General features: G+C 43.5%; 1 protein-coding gene across 11 annotated transcripts in view; it reads right to left on the bottom strand.

Moving 5' to 3' along the window:
• ABCG4 (ATP binding cassette subfamily G member 4) overlaps positions 1-17,568 on the bottom strand; it is a 522,357-nt gene that overhangs the window by 473,107 nt on the left and 31,682 nt on the right. For 10 of the 11 annotated variants that reach the window (XM_056543428.1, XM_056543421.1, XM_056543422.1 and 7 more), the window contains one exon: positions 11,490-11,759. The exons of the other annotated variant lie outside the window; for it this stretch is intronic. In XM_056543428.1, the coding sequence (XP_056399403.1) occupies positions 11,490-11,715 (226 nt within the window). In that variant the 5' untranslated portion in view covers positions 11,716-11,759. The remainder of the gene's footprint in view (positions 1-11,489; positions 11,760-17,568) is intronic. 11 annotated transcript variants of the gene reach the window in all.

Below are 17,568 nucleotides of genomic sequence, written 5' to 3'. Positions count from 1 at the left end.
AAAAAATTATAGGCCCAAAGCCAGAAGCTTCAGTTTTCCCCATATTCGGAGCATAGTTGTCCCCCAGATTAGGCAGCATAGATGTCACCCAGATTAGGAGCATACTTGTCCCTCAGATTAGGCAGCATAGATGTCCCCCAGATTAGGCAGCATAATTGTTCCCCAATCAGCACGGGCCGGTCAGAGCCAATCAAAGGGCCGTATGTGTCAAACGGGCCGCACAATCCCCAGGTCTGCCCCAGAGGGTTTCATAACCAACCACAAAAGAGAAAATGTTGTTGTAGGAGCATGGTCAATCTACTCAGACCCATCTGTCATTGGTGGCTGGAAATCCTGGCTGATCCATCCCTGATTCATCTTGACAAACGTCAGTCTCTCCACATTTGCAGTGGACAGACGAGTTCGCCTTGGGGTGACTATGGCCCCGGCCGAACTAAACACCCGCTCTGATGGCACACTACTGGCCGGGCAGGACAGCTTTTCCAGGGCAAACTCCGCTAGTTGCGGCCATAAATCGAGTTTGGCTGCCCAAAAGTCCAGCGGATCTTCAACGGTTGTTGACAGGGTCATGTCGAGGTAAGCCATCACCTTCTGGTTCAGGTCCTGCTCCATGTCCACCTGCTGCTGATGAGTAGCTTCACTATGCGGCTGAAGGAAGCTACTCATCAGTGACTGTAGACTCAGGCTGCTGCTGATTGAGCCGGTACTGCTCCTGCCACCCCTCCCCTCCCCAGCAGCCGTGGCAGTGGAAGGTGAGCGCAGAGGGCCCCCCGAGTCAGACCTGCGAGTGGATGGGCCATGTGGCCGATAGGCATCTGCCAACCGATTACGTAGAAGCTCCCTGAAGTAGGTCAGTTTGTCCTCCCTCTCAGTGGGTGTAAAAAAGGCCCCCATTCTGGGCCGGTAGCGAGGGTCTAATAAGGTGGAGATCCAGAATTCATCGCGCTGACGAATTTTGACAATTCGGGGGTCACTACGCAAGCAACTAAGCATGCATCGTGCCATTTGTGACAGTGACTCATTGGGACTACCTGCCTCCATCTCCACTGCACACTGCCACGGTGTGTCTGGGTCCTCTGTCTCGCCACCTTCGTAATAACCCTCCAGCTCCTCTGGCTGCTCCTGCTCCTCCCCTCCTGTCCAATGACCAGAAACACCGGCCATCTCATCCACCGTAAACTGTGCTCCGCTCTGCCCTCATCATCCTCCTCCAGTTTATCCCCCACAGGACTCATGTAGCCTTCTGATGTAGGCGCAACATCTCCATTGCTGTGACCAGCCATGTTTTCAATAATTTTTTGGAGTAAATGTAGGAGTGGAATTACGTCGTTCATGGGGTAATTCGAACGACTAACCAAAAATGTGGCTTCCTCAAAGGGCCTCAGCAAACGGCAGGTGTCACGTATGAGCTGCCACTCGTTCACATTGAAGTTACACAGGGGAGTACTCCTATCTGCTTGTATCATCAAAAAATCCGTGATGGCTTTTCTTTGTTCGTATAGTCTGTCCAACATATGGAGGGTGGAATTCCAATGTGTGGCAACGTCACAAATGAGACTATGTTGTGGGATACCGTTCTGACGCTGCAGCTCAAGCAAAGTGTGCTTGGCGGTGTACGAGTGGCTGAAGTGCATGCACAGTTTCCTTGCCATTGTCAGGACGTCTTGCAAATGGGGTGAAGACTTGATGAACTTCTTGACAACCAAATTCAACACGTGTGCCATGCAGGGCGAATGGTTCACACTACCTTGTCGCAGCGTGGCCACAATGTTCTTCCCATTGTCAGTCACCCTGGTTCCCATTTCCAGATTTCGTGGAGTAAGCCCTACTCGGATTTCTTCCCTAATGAACTTCAGCAGTTCCTCCCCTGTGTGACTCCGTTCGCCAAGGCAAACCATGTGAAGGACGGCTTGACACCGCTGTGCCCTACACACATGTAACGATGAAGGGCCACCGAGATTTGGATGTGCAGTGGAGGCCGAGGACACGGGGGAGGAGGAGGCGCACACTGTAAAAGGACCAACTGCCTGGGAGCGAGAGCGTGGAGGAGGAAGCGGTGTGACCTGTCCAAGTTGCTGCTGTGGCTGTGCAGGAACAACATTTACCCAGTGGGCCGTAAAAGACATGTATTGTCTTTTATATATTGTCTTTATAGTTACAGCTCCACACATCGGCGCTGCCGTGCACTTTTGAACACATCGACAGGCTCAAGGACTGGCTCACCTTCTCTTGTACAAACTTATGCAGTGCTGGTACTGCCTTCTTCGCAAAGAAACGACGGCTTGGGACTCTCCACCTCAGCTCGGCACAAGCCATCAATTCCCTGAAAGCTGCAGAGTCCACCAGTTGGAAAGGGAGGGACTGCAACACCAGCAACTTGGACAGAAGCACATTCAACTTCTGTGCCATTGGATGAGTGGGCGCATACTGTTGTCTCTTGGACATGGCTTCGCCGATCGATTGTTGGCAGAATGGCTGACTATGAGCGGAAGAAGCAGGAGCGCAAGAAGGATGGTTTGACACAATGCTCCCTTCGGCTGAGGTGGTGGAGCCTTGGCTGGATGACGGAGAGAGCGGATGGCCACTGGGTGATGCGGCAGGCTGGACCACTACCTCGGAGCCACGGTTATCCCAGGCCGCTTTATGGTGGCGAATCATGTGTTGACGCAGGGCCGTGGTGCAGAGATTGGGACCCTGGCCATGCTTCACTTTCTGCCCCCAGATTTTGCATGTGACTACGCTAAGGTCCTCCGGATTCTTTATGAAGAACAACCACACCACAGAGTAGCTGATTTTCCCACCCGTAGTTCGCACTATTTCACTGCTATTGGCGCCGTCTCCAGGAACCCCTGTTCCACTACCTCCCTGAATGGTAGCTTGCCGCGAAGCAGGTGGTCTCCCCCTGGCACGTTTGGCTCCTGAATTTCCACTACTGACACCACCACGCTGATTGCCAACCGTGCTACCGCCTTGCTGCCTCATAGACAAAGAGCAAATCTCTTCTCCTGATGATGATGAAGCCCCGGCTTCTGCACCCGGCTCCCAATTGCGATCGGCTTCATCATCATCAAAAGATGTGTGCACATCACTGATGTCCTCCTTGTGTTCCACAACAGTGTCTGCCTCAGGACCCTGAGCAATTGAAACACCGCCTCCCACGTCACTCTCCGCATCACTACTTGGCCGCCTTGCGGAGCAAGGGACGCATGTCTCCTCACATTCTTGGCTGCCCATTAGATGCTGACTGTCCTCTATTACATTGTCCTCGCTAAATAGTGGAGCTGAACCCAAAGCATGAGATACTTCTTTGGGAGAGGGAACAGCATAGGACAAAGGCAATGGGATTACAGGGACTGCTCCCGGGCCATACCAACTGAGGGTTGTGTTTGAGGAATCCACCGACTCTTGACTGGGGTTGTCAGATGTCGCTTGTGATGATGGGGATGAGTGTGCAAACCAATTGACGAGGAGAGATGGGTCGACGACACGACCGCTGGGTGTTAACAGGAGCTCAGGCCTATTGCTGCGACTCCTGCTGCCACTCGCCCCAAGTCTGCTGCCAACTCTGCCTGATGTATGTAGGCCTCTGCCCCTTCTCTGTGCACGTGCTGGCACTTCCCTGCCTGACATACTTAGTGCGTTTATGAGGGTATAACACTTAATTTAGCACAGAGACAGAAAAAAAGGTAGTATAGGGTACGCTATTTGCTTGTATGTAGGTCCTTTGCAATGATAAGGCCACTGAAAAAGCGTATTTGTATGCAGGGGAAAAAAAATTATTTAATACACTGGCAGGTGTATAACGTGTGGTATAACACTGAATTTAGCTCAGAGACAGGAAAAAAGGTAGTATATGGTACGCTATTTGCTTGTATTTAGGCCCTTTGCAATGATATGGCCACTGTTAAGCGTATTTGTACGCAGGAAAACCTTTTTTTTCTTTAATACACCGGCAGGTGTATAACGTGTGGTATAACACTTAATTTAGCACAGAGACAGAAAAAAAGGTAGTATATGGTACGCTATTTGCTTGTATGTAGGCCCTTTGCAATGATAAGGCCACTGAAATAACATATTTGTACGCAGGAAAAACTTTTTTTCTTTAATACTCCGGGAGGTGTATAACGTGTAGTATAACACTGAATTTAGCACAGAGACAGAGTAACAGGTGAAAATGATAAAAAGGCACTAAAGTCCACACTAATATGACTTATTTCTGAACAGCAGCAGGACCCAACAGTGCAGCAACACAAAATAAAATCCAGGGATTAAACCCTAAATTGCACTCTGTCACACAATTCTGAGTAGCAGAAGATTTGTGAAGCAAATAAAAATAAACTCAATTGGGCTGAAAAATGAGGAGATAAGATGCTTCAGAAAGTTCAGGCAGCTTGGAGATCTGTATGAGGCAGCTGACATACTGCAATACTCAATAACGTGAATAGGAGGTTTAGCTATCAATGATCCTTCTCAGTGTAACAGCACAGCACTCTGCACTCCTGACTTTCCCTAATGATGATGTGACTAGCAGTTGCAGTGTAACGCTGTGGTAGGAGCTATTCACACACACGCAGTCCCGTCCTCTCCATCTGAGTGCATAGATGAAATGAAGAGAGGCAAGATGGCCGCCGATTATATAGGGGCTGTGACATCACAGGGGTCAGTGAACACTGATAGGCTGCATCTCACATGTGGTTCAAGGTCAGCCCGCCTACCTTCATTCCTTCCCACTGTTTCCCGCCCTCCCATAATCCCCTGCCCCATGTACTCACATGTGGATCCGCCATCTTAGGTCTCCAATAGGCTGGAACGCTGTAAAATGGAGTTTAATGAAGCGATTCGTGCGATAGAATCACGGCGATATTCGTATTCGTTGCGAATCGAATTTTTCATGAAATTCGTAATGAATTCGAGTTCGTCAACTTCGATTCACTCATCTCTATCTAAGAGTATTGTAAAACCTGTTTTCCAGCAGTCTCTGGCTGAACCAGCATCATATGACACCATGGGTGATAAGAGGGTGGAGTGTACTCAAGTCTACTTGCAGTCAAGGGGAAGTACTGATATTCGGGAGTATGACTCTGAGGACACTAATGAGTGGTGTAATTTGAAGGATGAGGATACAGATGAGGACATTGATGGTCCATCTGTATCCAAGTCAAGACCTCTTTTCTCTCAGATTGTGAAGGGTCTGGTGGCCCCTCCTAAAGGGGGGGGGGGGGTACTGTCAGAACCTACAGGGTTAATAAGTTCTGACAGGTTCTTTGTTTATTTGGTTGCCGGGTTACACCCTGCTGTCTGGCTGGTCAGCTGAATGATTGAGCACCTGTGGCCTAACTATTTAACCCAGCAGTTGGCTCCCAGTCAGCACCTGTGAAACAGTCTTGACTTCAGTAGCTAGCGTGCGTTCCCTGTATCTTTTGTATTACCCGGCATCCTTGACTTCTGGCTTCCTACTCGACTTTCTTCTTTTTTCATTTTCATATACCCTTTAGTGATTTTGCTTTTCAATATGAATATTTGGACACATCTTGAGTCCAAAAAGAAAATTATAGATGATTTCTGCTTTCTTGGAAACAACCAGCTCCCTGACTCCTCACAGTCACATAATAATTCTAAAGACAATCCGACAATAGCACAAACGTTAAGACATTTAGAATATATACTCTGTAAAAGATTAAGACTGCAGTGGGAAGGTAAAAGTCTGCAGCACTACCTAAATTTGGGCATCACACCAAAAGGTTTGACGGTCCATAAGGTAGCTACAAGTGATTTAAACAGTCCTGAGTTCAATCAAAAATGGGACTCTCTACTCAAAGAACAATCAGTGAGTATTGTGAAACTAGTTATTGAAAGGAGAAAAGAGCTGGTTGTTGAATTAGATAAAGAAATCATGAAAATGAAGGATCTTCTGAATTCATTCACAATCAATGATGAATAAAAAAATAATTTGAAGAGCCTACAATCTTGAGAAAGAGATCACCCAGAAAAAATCCAAACAATTATCGTGGCAGCTAAGATGAACACTAATTTTTTTGGGAGAGGCAACACTGTGAGAAGTGCCAGCAAATCTCCTCACAGCAGACACAGATGTGATAGCCTGGGGGATGTAGGGTAGTGGGGAGTGTATCTGTGCGGTTATTAAAGGGTGCTTGTTAACCCTTGCTATTCGTGATGCCAGGGTGCGGGCTTCTCAATAATGCTTTTCCTACCGTCACCCTTCCCAAGAGCGATAGGGAGGTAGATAATAAGAATAGATTGTCCACAACTGGAGAGTTTTCTGAAACAGTATTAACGTTTACTGAAGTTTTTCTGCAAGCTTCAATAACATAACAGTCTCTAAGCATAACAATGGTTTTCCTTCGAGATTGACAATGGTTGGGAGTTTAGCATTTAGAGTTTTTTAGTACTGTGCGTTGTTCCACTGGATTTAGGGGAATTAGTTGCTATCCAGTAGTCACGTTAGCTTTAGAGGGGAATTAGATTTAAACTCACGGTTTTGGTTCAGCTGAGGCCAGCAGGTTTTTCGCCTAGCGTGTCTTTGAAAGTTGCGTAGCACCGTCCTGTTAGTCCGACACCCACGAGAGAAGCAACCAAAGAGAGCGATAATTGGACGCAGCTCCCTTATATGGGCAGGGGCTGGACTAACGCTAATTGGTCCATACTGATGTCAATCCCCATTACAGAGATTTGTGGGTAACACGTGACCCAAGGACCTTCTAAGGTCCTATAACATACCATAGCTGTTATTAGAATGGTCACATGACCGAAGGTCCTGCAACGCTGAACAAGGTAAGTACTATACATTAATATATATATTTATTAAACATCTACATATATTAGCATTATAGATAAATTTGAGGAGAGGCGACTAGGGGCTGTCCCACCTTAGGAACCATACCTGAACATAGTTACTCTGACTTTGGGGACCTCTACACTAGGTACGGTATGCAATACTGTACCGGGACACCACACAGACCTTTTTATCACAATTTCTACAACCCCCCTTCAAGACACAACCACAACTATTACTTTCCATGTCACCAATCACCACAACCACGTCCTTACAGATAACGTCAGTATCCCAGACGCAAGTATCCAACACCAATATTATCCACCAAGTTCACCAACTCAACTGTTTCAAAAATAATCACTAAATGTAATACACAACCAGTACAAAACACACACCATCCAAACAGACATCCACCACATTCCTCTTACTCAACCAATGCCCTGCACAAACACTCCCAGAAAAAGAGGAGATGACGACGATATAAACAAGATACATAAAGAAACACAACCCCCTGCTAAAAGTAGGAAAGACCAATTGTTACGCTATGCGCTCCGGCCTCACACACTGGCCGTGAGCGTATGGTCCCCTTAACTTCTGCTGCCGACGGGGCTGGGACTCGCATCGCGGGATGCGCCCGCATGCGAGCCCCAGTCCGTCACTCTCCGGGTGTTTCTCCTGTCTCTGCCTCCGCCTCTCTGCCTCTGCTTTAAGATTTCAAGGGCCAGTAAACTCATTAGTGTAACGCCCAGAGCTTTAAGATTTAAAGGGCCAGTACACTCATTAGTGTAACCAGCTGTGGCTTATTTATAAATTCCTCCACCCTCCTCAGTTCTCTGCCAGATATTTGTTGCCAAGTGCCCTAGAGAAAGCGTTCCATTGTATTGCCATGCCGTGTACCAGATCTCCTGCTCTTGTGACTTTTCCTTGGTCCTCTGCCGCTTGCCTACTGAACTCTTGCTACGTCCTAACTACGCTACTGTGCCGCCTGTCCTGACCTACTGCTATCCAGACTACGAGTTGTCTCATCCCTCCTGTACCTCCTCTGCCGCCTGTGTGGTCAAGCCGTGCCAGGGGTAGCGACCTGGGTGTCGCCTGCAGCTGCAAGCCCACCCTGATTTGTGGCGGGCTCTGGTGAAGACCAGCGGCGCCTTAGACTCTGCTCCTTGGTACGGTCCAAGTCATCCGCCACACAGGTCCAGCAGATCCACATACACCGTAGTTCCTGTCTTCAGAAACGTGAGTATTACACCAATTAGCCAACTCAGATATCATATTCAACAAATGTTCCTTAACCGATCCCCAAAAATCTTTACTCAACAAAGGATTAAAGTTTTCTCCGAGCCAACCCATTAGTAAATTTGACACATATTGGGTTAGAAAAATATGTCCGAAGACTTTGTCTTAAAAAATATTTTCTCAAACCACCAATTACCATACCGACCACACAACCCAGCAGATGCAAACATACCACATACACTTTAAAATCTAGTTTTTATCCAAAACAGTTGGCCGGTCCTGATATACTTGCTTTTAAAAAGGATGTGGAAGCCGACCTCAGGAAAATTAAACCTACTTCAAAAAATAATATTACTTACAAAGAAAAACTGAATTACAAGAGAACGAAGGTTTCACCATCCGCCCTGCAGATAAAGGGGGTGGTATCATTCTTTTGGACACTTCCAAATATAATCAAGAATGTTTCAGAAAATTATCTGACACAAAAACCTACATGAAACTGAGGTTGGATCCCACAGCTGAATACAGCAAAGAATTGAAGACACTTTGTGAGGATGCACTCCCTTCGGAAGTTATTAACAGTAAAGAACATGATTTTATCTTGGGAACGCAGGGAAGACTTCCTGTCTTCTACTGCCTTCCCAAGATACATAAAGATTGCATTATCCCCCCCCTGGCCTTTCAATTGAATCTGGTATTCACTCATTAACTTCCAATCTTTCACAGTTTATAGACTGGTCCCTCCAACCATTTGTACAAGATACCACTTTTTATGTAAAAGACATTACTCAAGCCATCCCAATTTTCTAAAGTGCTGTATGGGAGTCAGACTATATACTGGCCTCTCTAGACATAAGCTCCTTATATACAATAATTAAACATGAAACCGGCCTAGAGGCGGTCAGACAACTTTTAATTAAAGAAGACATTTTACCAGAACAAATAGATTTTATCCTACAATCTATCTATTTCATTTTAACACACAACAATTTTAATTTTGAGGATGACTTTTAGCTACAGTTAACCGGTACCACTATGGGCACGAGATTCGTGCCAAGTTATGCCAACCTTTTTATGGCAGCCTGGGAGAATCAAATTATGTCTCCCAGGATTGGGGCGGATCTCGTGCGCCAGCGGTGGTATATCGATGGCATTATTTTTATTTGGAAAGGATCCAGGAATGATTTGGAGGTTCTTATCCAGGAACTGAATACTAATTCTTTAAATCTAAAACTGGTTAATGTTAGAAAGCAAACATAAGATTACATTATATAATAAAAACAGGAAGAATTAAGACAGATGCTGGCTGATAATGCAAAAAAAATATATATAGCAAAATGTAGGAGACATTTTTATGAGAATGATGACACAGGAGAAAAACACTAGCCTGGGCATTAAAAACAAAGGAGGGGAACTCAAATATTCCTTGCATACAAACGTGGGAACAAACACTAGTGCATCGACCCAGCGAAATAGCAGGTGCCTTTAGGGATCTATATACGGATCTAAGTAATGTAGATCGGCATAACCCAGCACTTGTGTAAAATTCAGAAACAGAATTAAGAAATATATTACTGACTCTGGGCTTCCAAACTGAAAAGGGAAGAGGTAGAACTATTAAAGTGACCCCTGACAGAGGAAGAATTAAAACTGGCTATCAGGCACTCCCAGGAGGCGAAAGCCCTCGGCCCTGATGTGCTGTCACTAAAATATTATAAAACATTTGAAAAAATTCTGTCTCCTCACTTTTTGGCAACTTTCTACTCCTGCATACATTACAGTTATCACAAAAGAAGGGAAAGACACTTCCCAATGTGCTAATTATTGGCCCATTTTGCTTTCAAATAATGACCTAAAACTGTTCTCCAAAATTCTAGCTAACAGTTTATCTGCGGTCCTTGAGGATATCATTCACCCGTAACAGGTAGGCTTTATGGCAGGGAGAGAGCCACGGGACAATACAACAAGAACAATAAACTTGATCCACTTTGCCCGGCCAAGGAAGATTCAATTAATGTTATCAAACGATGCAGAGAAGGCCTTTGACTCGGTAAATTGGATCTATATGGAACAAACCCTGAAGATGATGGGTAAACACAACAATTTCCTTGGGTGGATCCCTGTCCATCAGCTTGTGTCCGGGTGAATGGCATCCTGTTGGGGGAATTTGACATAACAAATCATGATCATTCTGGAACCCGTTCTATGTGATCTAAACTTTTGCCATGTCTGGGCAATATGTCAAAAGTTTATATAAAGAACATTAATGCTTTAATGAATATGATTTATCAATTTTATCAATTGTGTATAATTTTTGGGTTCTCAATGGAATCCAAAAAATTCATTGCTGACAGTGATGACTCCATCCTGAGAGAAATCAGAAACTAGAAAACAATGCTCAATAGAAATATGATTTAATATCGATGTTACCTTTTTCTGACCAAAACCTGTATTTACAGAATTTCTTTTTTTGCTGGATAAAGGTGCAGGCAAATATGAAAATTTATGTGTATGTCTATATTTCTCTTCCAGTATATCTGAATCACAACATTGGGCCTCATTTACTAAGAGTTTAGGATGTTTTACATGTGTGAAATGTTGTTTCAGACTTGAAGGATTCCACTCTATTTACTATTGGGATCACAGATTTACAAGTCAGGAAAAATTTCTGACCAGATTTTCTAGGTGTAAATTTCCAGCCATTTATTCACAGGATTTTCAGTGAATTCTTTAGTAAATAGTTTGGGTTGTGAAACAACGCCCCTTTTGGGCTGGCCATGTCCCCTTTACGGCAGACCACACCATTTTTCGGCTTTTCACAATGCAACGTCAGGTTAGTTGGATTTTCCTGATGCGCGCTGTCGCACACTGTCTGAGACATGTCTCCGACATGTCTCAGACACTATGCACAAAAACTAGTGGGTTTCAGCAAAGTAAATGAGGGCCAATATTTTATTATTGTTAAAGAGGTTAAATACCCCATCTACAGGGCTGTATTTGCCACTAGGCTCCAGAAGGCATTTGCCTAGGGCAGCACTTCAGTCTGTTTAAAAAAATGTAAAAAATAGATAAATTCTTTTGATGTAGCTGCCCCTTTAGTTGAATTTACATGGGTCAGAACTGTTGCAAAATGTATCTGCAGAGTTATGTTTCACCACTTGTTGTGTATAGGGGTGTGATCCTCAATGATTAGCAGCAAAGTCTGCTTGTAACACATGGTTTTTGCTGCATATTTGTCAGATCTGTATGAAAACAATTCTGCTGCCTAGGACAGCATGGTCTGTAAACACAGCCCTGCCAGCAGCACTCTGGCTATGCAGGGGATCTCAGCCAGTCCATATTATTCACCTAAATGTATTAATATATTTTGTTCTGGGTATGAAAATGTGTGTGTGTGTTTTTTTTTTTGTTGTTTTTTTTTTTATCATTTAGCACTTCTTTCATTGACCACTTTACTCACCTCTCTTCCTCCAACATGGCCCTTCTCTTACAGAATAAGATAAATCTTTGAACTCAATATCAACTGATGACCGTTTTGGAAGATGGCAGAAGCGCCGTGCATCTGTAATGTGATTTTCCACCTTTTTTAGGTGGGTGGCAAGAAGAGTTGTGTCCTGTAGGTGCTGGCAGGTGTCATCCTCAGTTGTATCCGAGTCCTTAACTGTAGTAGATACCTTCTCTGCCATATGTAAGCAGGATGGCTTTCAAATTGATTCCCACAATTTCAGTCCTAAAATAATTAAAGCAAATTGATTGGTTTTTATATAAAGTCATTTGTTTAACGCATAAAGATTGCATTGGATTGCACAAACACTGCACATCTCTACACAGTGCATTGTGGCCCGAAAGTGCAGTATACTCATCAGTTTCCAGATACTCAACATCAAGTCTAGGTTATTATTTTTTTTTATGCAATACTTAGCGTTGTAGTGAAGCGCTGTTCAAAAATGTTCAGTGTATACATAAGCCTCTAGTTTATATTAATATATATTTATTTTGCTGCACTTTTAAGACAAAGCATAGCAATACCCACAATAAGCATTACCCCTTCACGACCCCATGATGGATCTGATCAGTCATGGCACCATTAACTATTTATGAAGCCGGCTCAGGAATCAAGCCAGCTCCTTACCGGCTGTTTTCAGTAGTAGAAGCCATCACAAATACCATCCGCTGCTGGCTTTTAAATCTTTGGAGGCTGCTGTCAAAAGTGACAGCGGCATCTAAATGGTCGTCTTAACTGTCTTTGATTGCAGGTAGGCGGTACATTGTCCTGGTCTTGGGTTGGGGGAAAATATGTGTAAGTAAGTAAGTAACTGGTTCAGTGATAGGAAACAGAGGGTAGTTATTAATGGCACATACTCTGATTAGGTGACTGTTACTAGTGGGGTACCACAGGGGACAGTTTTGGGTCCTATTCTTTTTAACATATTTATTAATGACCTTGTAGAGGGATTATATAGTTAACTATCAATCTCTCCCATGATCTATTTATACAGAGGACTGTATTAGAGATGAGCGCACTTTTAAAAATTCGATTCATCCGAAAAAAAATTATTTATATTTATATTTAAAACGGCTATTTCTGGCCTACAGAGAGCCTCAATAGGGGTATGGAACACATTGCTGTGTTCTAACACACATATGGAGTGTGCTGGGGGTAGTGAAATAATACTGTTATTCAGAATAACATGCAGGTTACCGGCATCATTTTTAGAATCACTGCCGCAGAATGGCACAATGACAGAGCCTGGAGGTGACATCAGTATGAGGAGAACATATAGTGGCTGAATGACACAGCGTGAAGGTGTTGGCAACATGAGGAGACCATATAGTGACTGACCCAGCGTGGAGGTGTTGGCAGCATGAGGAAACCATATTGTGGCTGAATGACACAGCGTGGAGGTGTCGGCAGCATGAGGAGACAATATAGTGGCTGAATGGCACAGCCAGGAGTTGGCAGCAGCATGAGTAGACATTAGGCCTTCACAATCCCTAAGATTAAAAGATGAATTCAGAAATTTAAACCGAAGATTTTGGCTAGCTAGTGCTACCTACCATAACATAATTTTTATTCCCAGACCCAGGCCCAGCAGCGGTATCAGTAAACCATATATTGAATATAATTACACAGCCTGGAGTTGGCTAAAGCATGAGGAGACCATTGAAATGTATGATTTTTTAATTTAAATTTAAGATTTTGAAATTTAACTTTAAAATTCTAAGTTTTAGTGTCCTGGACACCCCGGCGTGTGGGTACAAAGGGTCAAATCTAACAAGCCCCCACAGGGCTCATGTGACAGTGAGATGTAGGCGCAATGTCTCCATTGCCCTGACCAGCCATTATTTCCAAAGTTTTTTCGCCAAGGCAAACCATGTGAAGAACAGCGTGACACCGCCGTGCCCTGCACACATGGTATGCTGAAGGGCCACTGAGACTTGTCCGGGCAGTGAAGACTGAGGACACGAAGGAGGATGAGGAGGCAGAGTCATACACTGTCTCAGGACTAAAGGGCTGACAGAGTGGAGCAGGAAGCAGCATGAGTACACAAGAGGGATTCACAACCCCTAAAATTAAAAGGTGAATGTTGAAATCTCTATTGAAGATGCATGTTAGTTAGTGCTACCATCCAAAAAGTTTAAGCCCACAATCATCAGTAAGCCAAGTAGTTCCTGAAAGACAGTGTCAGGAAAAGGCATCAGCAGTACACAAGAGGATTTCATAACCCCTAAGATTGAAAGATCAATGTTGAAATCTCAATTAACATTTATGTAAGCTAGTGCACAACATCCAAAAATTTAAGGCCCAAGCCCTGAAGCAACAGTAAGCCAAGTAGTTCTTGAAAGACACAGGAGTAGTAAGGAGCAGGCATAAGCAGTACCCAAGAGGGTCTCATAACCCCTTTACATTGAAAGATCAATGTTGAAATTTCTATTAAGCATGTATTTAGCTTGTGCTAAACATCCAAAAATTTAAGGCCCAAGCCTAGAAGCATCAATAAGCAAAGTAGTTCCTGAAACACACAGTCAGGAGCAGGCATCAGCAGTACCCAAGAGGGTTTCCTAACCCCTTTACATTGAATGGTCAATGTTGAAATTTCTATTCAGCATGTATTTATCTCGTGCCAAACATCCAAAAATGTAAGGTAGACATGTGCAATTCGGTTTCGGCACGAATGTGTAATTTACCGAATTTTACCGTTTTCGGGCATTCGGACCGATCCAAATGCACGAAAACATATTTTGAACATTCCCGAATAGCCACGATAATATGAATAGCAAAATAAAGAATGCATTCATTATTTACCGAAAGCATGCAGTAAATTACGAATGCATTCGTTATCCGTAAACAAACGTACAGAATTAATTCTAATAGCAAAAAAATAATAAAAAAAGATACAGTAGTGATGGAAAAAATTGTATCTAACGAAATGTACCTATTTATTATGAAATGTTTATTAATTTTTAAACAGGGATCAATTTATGTGAAAGCACTAAAAATGTAGCCGACACTTTTCACTTTTTTTTAATACATTTTTTAGGTAGTACTACTACTCCCAGCATGGAACACACTGTTCCATGATGGGAGTAGTAGTTACCTGTACTAATTGACAGATCCTCGGGGTCCCTTGCGATCCTCTTGTATAATGTATAGATGCGGCTGGCCGCTCTTCTATGGTCCCCTGCACTCACGTATATATACACATATTCATATTTCCCTTCAGAGCTGTGATTGGCCAGATGGTTCCAGCCAATCCCAGCTCTCTGTGAGAAATAGGAATATGTGTATATATACGGCCGTGCAGGGGACCATAGGAGAGCGACCGCCGCGTCCATACATTATACAGAAGCATCACAACGGGTGTCAGGAGTGATACCCGCAGTGATCTTTCCTTTACTACAAGTACTACTGCTCCCAACATGGAGTACACTCTGCTCCATGCTGGGAGCTGTAGTACCTGCATTAATAGACAGATCGCAGTGGGTGTCAGAAGTTACACTCGCTGCGATACGTCTATTAATGCAGGTACTACAGCTCCCAGCATGGAGCAGAGTGTGCTTGTGAGTATTAGTAGCTGCAGTAAGAGACAGATCCCAGCGGATGTCACTCCTCCTGACACCCGCTGCGATCGTCCTTATGTGAATGTCGGATCAGCTGTTCTCAAGGCTACAGAGCCGGGAGAACAGCTGACGCTGGGCCGTAGGTATACATCGTATATCTACTACTCAGCAAGAACTTACAGTGAGCCTGCAATGTGTATACAGTATACACATTGCTGGCTCATTTAACCCCTTGCTGAGCTGTGGGCTATGCGCAAGCCCACCAAGGAAAGAGTTAACTTACACTGCTGGACAGTGTAGGTTAACCCTTTGGGCGGTATACACTATATACAGATATCTATAGATAGCTGTATATAGTGTATACAGAAGACGAAGTCCGCTTACTTCCCTCGAGTCCCGGCCAGGTCCGTGTAGCTTCACCCCTAGTGATGATGTAATTAGGGGGCGGAGCTAAAGAAGGGAACTAGGCTAGTTAATCTGAAGCTCTGTTCACATTGTCCGTTTTGTATAATGTGAACAGACCCTTCTGGCAGTGTCTACCCAGACAGGGAGACTCCAGCTGTTGCTAAACTACAACTCCCAGCATGCCCAGACAGCCAAAGGCTGTCTGGGCATGCTGGGAGTTGTAGTTTTGCACCAATTGGTGGTTCCCTGTTTGGGTAGACATTGCATCATGGGTGCTCTCCCCAGCAGACAGCGCCAAAAATGTCATAACCAATTTTTTGTGTTTTTTTTTTCTTCTCGTTTCAGATCCGTGTATGCAGAGGATTACTGTGGATTCAATGGATTACAGCAGATTCATTTTTTTTTCTTTTAATAAAATGGATAATGAGGGCTGTGGGGGGAGTGTTTTTTTTAAATAAAATCATTTTTCCAATGTGTTGTGTTTTTTTTTTTTTTATTACATTTTCAGGCTTAGTAGTGGAAGCTGTCTTATTGACTGAATCCATAACTAAGCCAGAGCTTAGTGCTAGCCCCAAAAACAGCTAGCGCTAACCCCCAATTATTACCCCGGTACCCTCCCCACAGGGGTGCTGGGAAGAGCCGGTACCAACAGGCCCGGAGTGTCAAAAATAGCGCTCCTGGGCCTAGGTGGTAACAGGCTGGCGTTATTTAGGCTGGGGAGGGCCAGTAACAATGGTCCTCGCCCACCCTGGTAACGTCAGGCTGTTGCTGTTTGGTTGGTATTGTGCTGAGAATGAAAATATGGGGAACCCTATGCATTTTATTTTTATTTATTTAAATAAAAAAAAATTTAAACGTATAGGGTTCCCCATATTTTCATATTTTATAGAGGCTCTTGAGAAAGGGAAACCGAAACGATCGTAGGGGTCGGTGGCTGCTCTCCCACATGGGTAAGGTTATTTCAGTACGCTGATGTGATCGCTCATTTTGTTCCGTATGGACTATGTCTGCATTTACCCAATACCTATCTTATATATGTGATGCATTTGCACTTTATGGTTAAATATACTTTGAGCTCTGGGTGGGAATAACTAATGGTTATCCCCATAGATATACTATACTGACATAAGCCCATATTTAATGTATGTATATTATAAAGGAAATACCTTTGTTGTACTTGAGATTCTGCATGTTCATACATGTTATTCATTTTTTAGTTGGACCATGAGCGGTTACAATAATATATTTTTCTGAGCAACCTATTGCCCCTTTTGTTGTTTTTGATACCCATCCTTGTCACTTCTCCATTGCTGCATGATAATATGTGTTTAACCCCTTAAGGACTGAGCACTTTTTCACCTTAAGGACTTTTTTGCAATTCTGAGCACTGTCACTTTAAACATTAATAACTCTGGAATGCTTTTAGTTATCATTCTGATTCCGAGATAGTTTTTTCGTGACATATTCTACTTTAACATAGTGGTAAAATTTTGTGGTAACTTGCATCCTTTCTTGGTGAAAAATCCCAAAATTTGATGAAAAACTTGAAAATTTAGCATTTTTCTAACTTTGAAGCTCTCTGCTTGTAAGGAAAATGGATATTCCAAATAATATTTTTTATTCACATTTCCAATTTGTCTACTTTATGTTTGCATCATAAAATTGATGTGTTTTTACTTTTGGAAGACACCAGAGGGCTTCAAAGTTCAGCAGCAATTTTCCAATTTTTCACAAAATTTTGAAACACGCTTTTTTTCAGGGACCAGTTCAGGTTTGAAGTGGATTTGAAGGGTCTTCATATTAGAAATACCCAACAAATTACCCCATTATAAAAACTGCACCCCCCAAAGTATTCAAAATGACATTCAGTCAGCGTTTTAACCCTTTAGGTGTTTCACAGGAATAGCAGCAAAGTGAAGGAGAAAATTCGCAATCTTCATTTTTTAAACTCGCATGTTCTTGTAGACCCAATTTTTGAATTTTTGCAAGGGATAAAAGGAGAAAATTGTTACTTGTATTTGAAACCCAATTTTTCTCGAGTAAGCACATACATCATATGTCTATGTTAATTG

The sequence above is a fragment of the Hyla sarda genome, chromosome 10 (assembly GCF_029499605.1).
Source record: "Hyla sarda isolate aHylSar1 chromosome 10, aHylSar1.hap1, whole genome shotgun sequence".
Classification (NCBI taxonomy): Eukaryota; Metazoa; Chordata; class Amphibia; order Anura; family Hylidae; genus Hyla; species Hyla sarda.
This window is presented reverse-complemented; position numbering and strand designations above follow the sequence as displayed.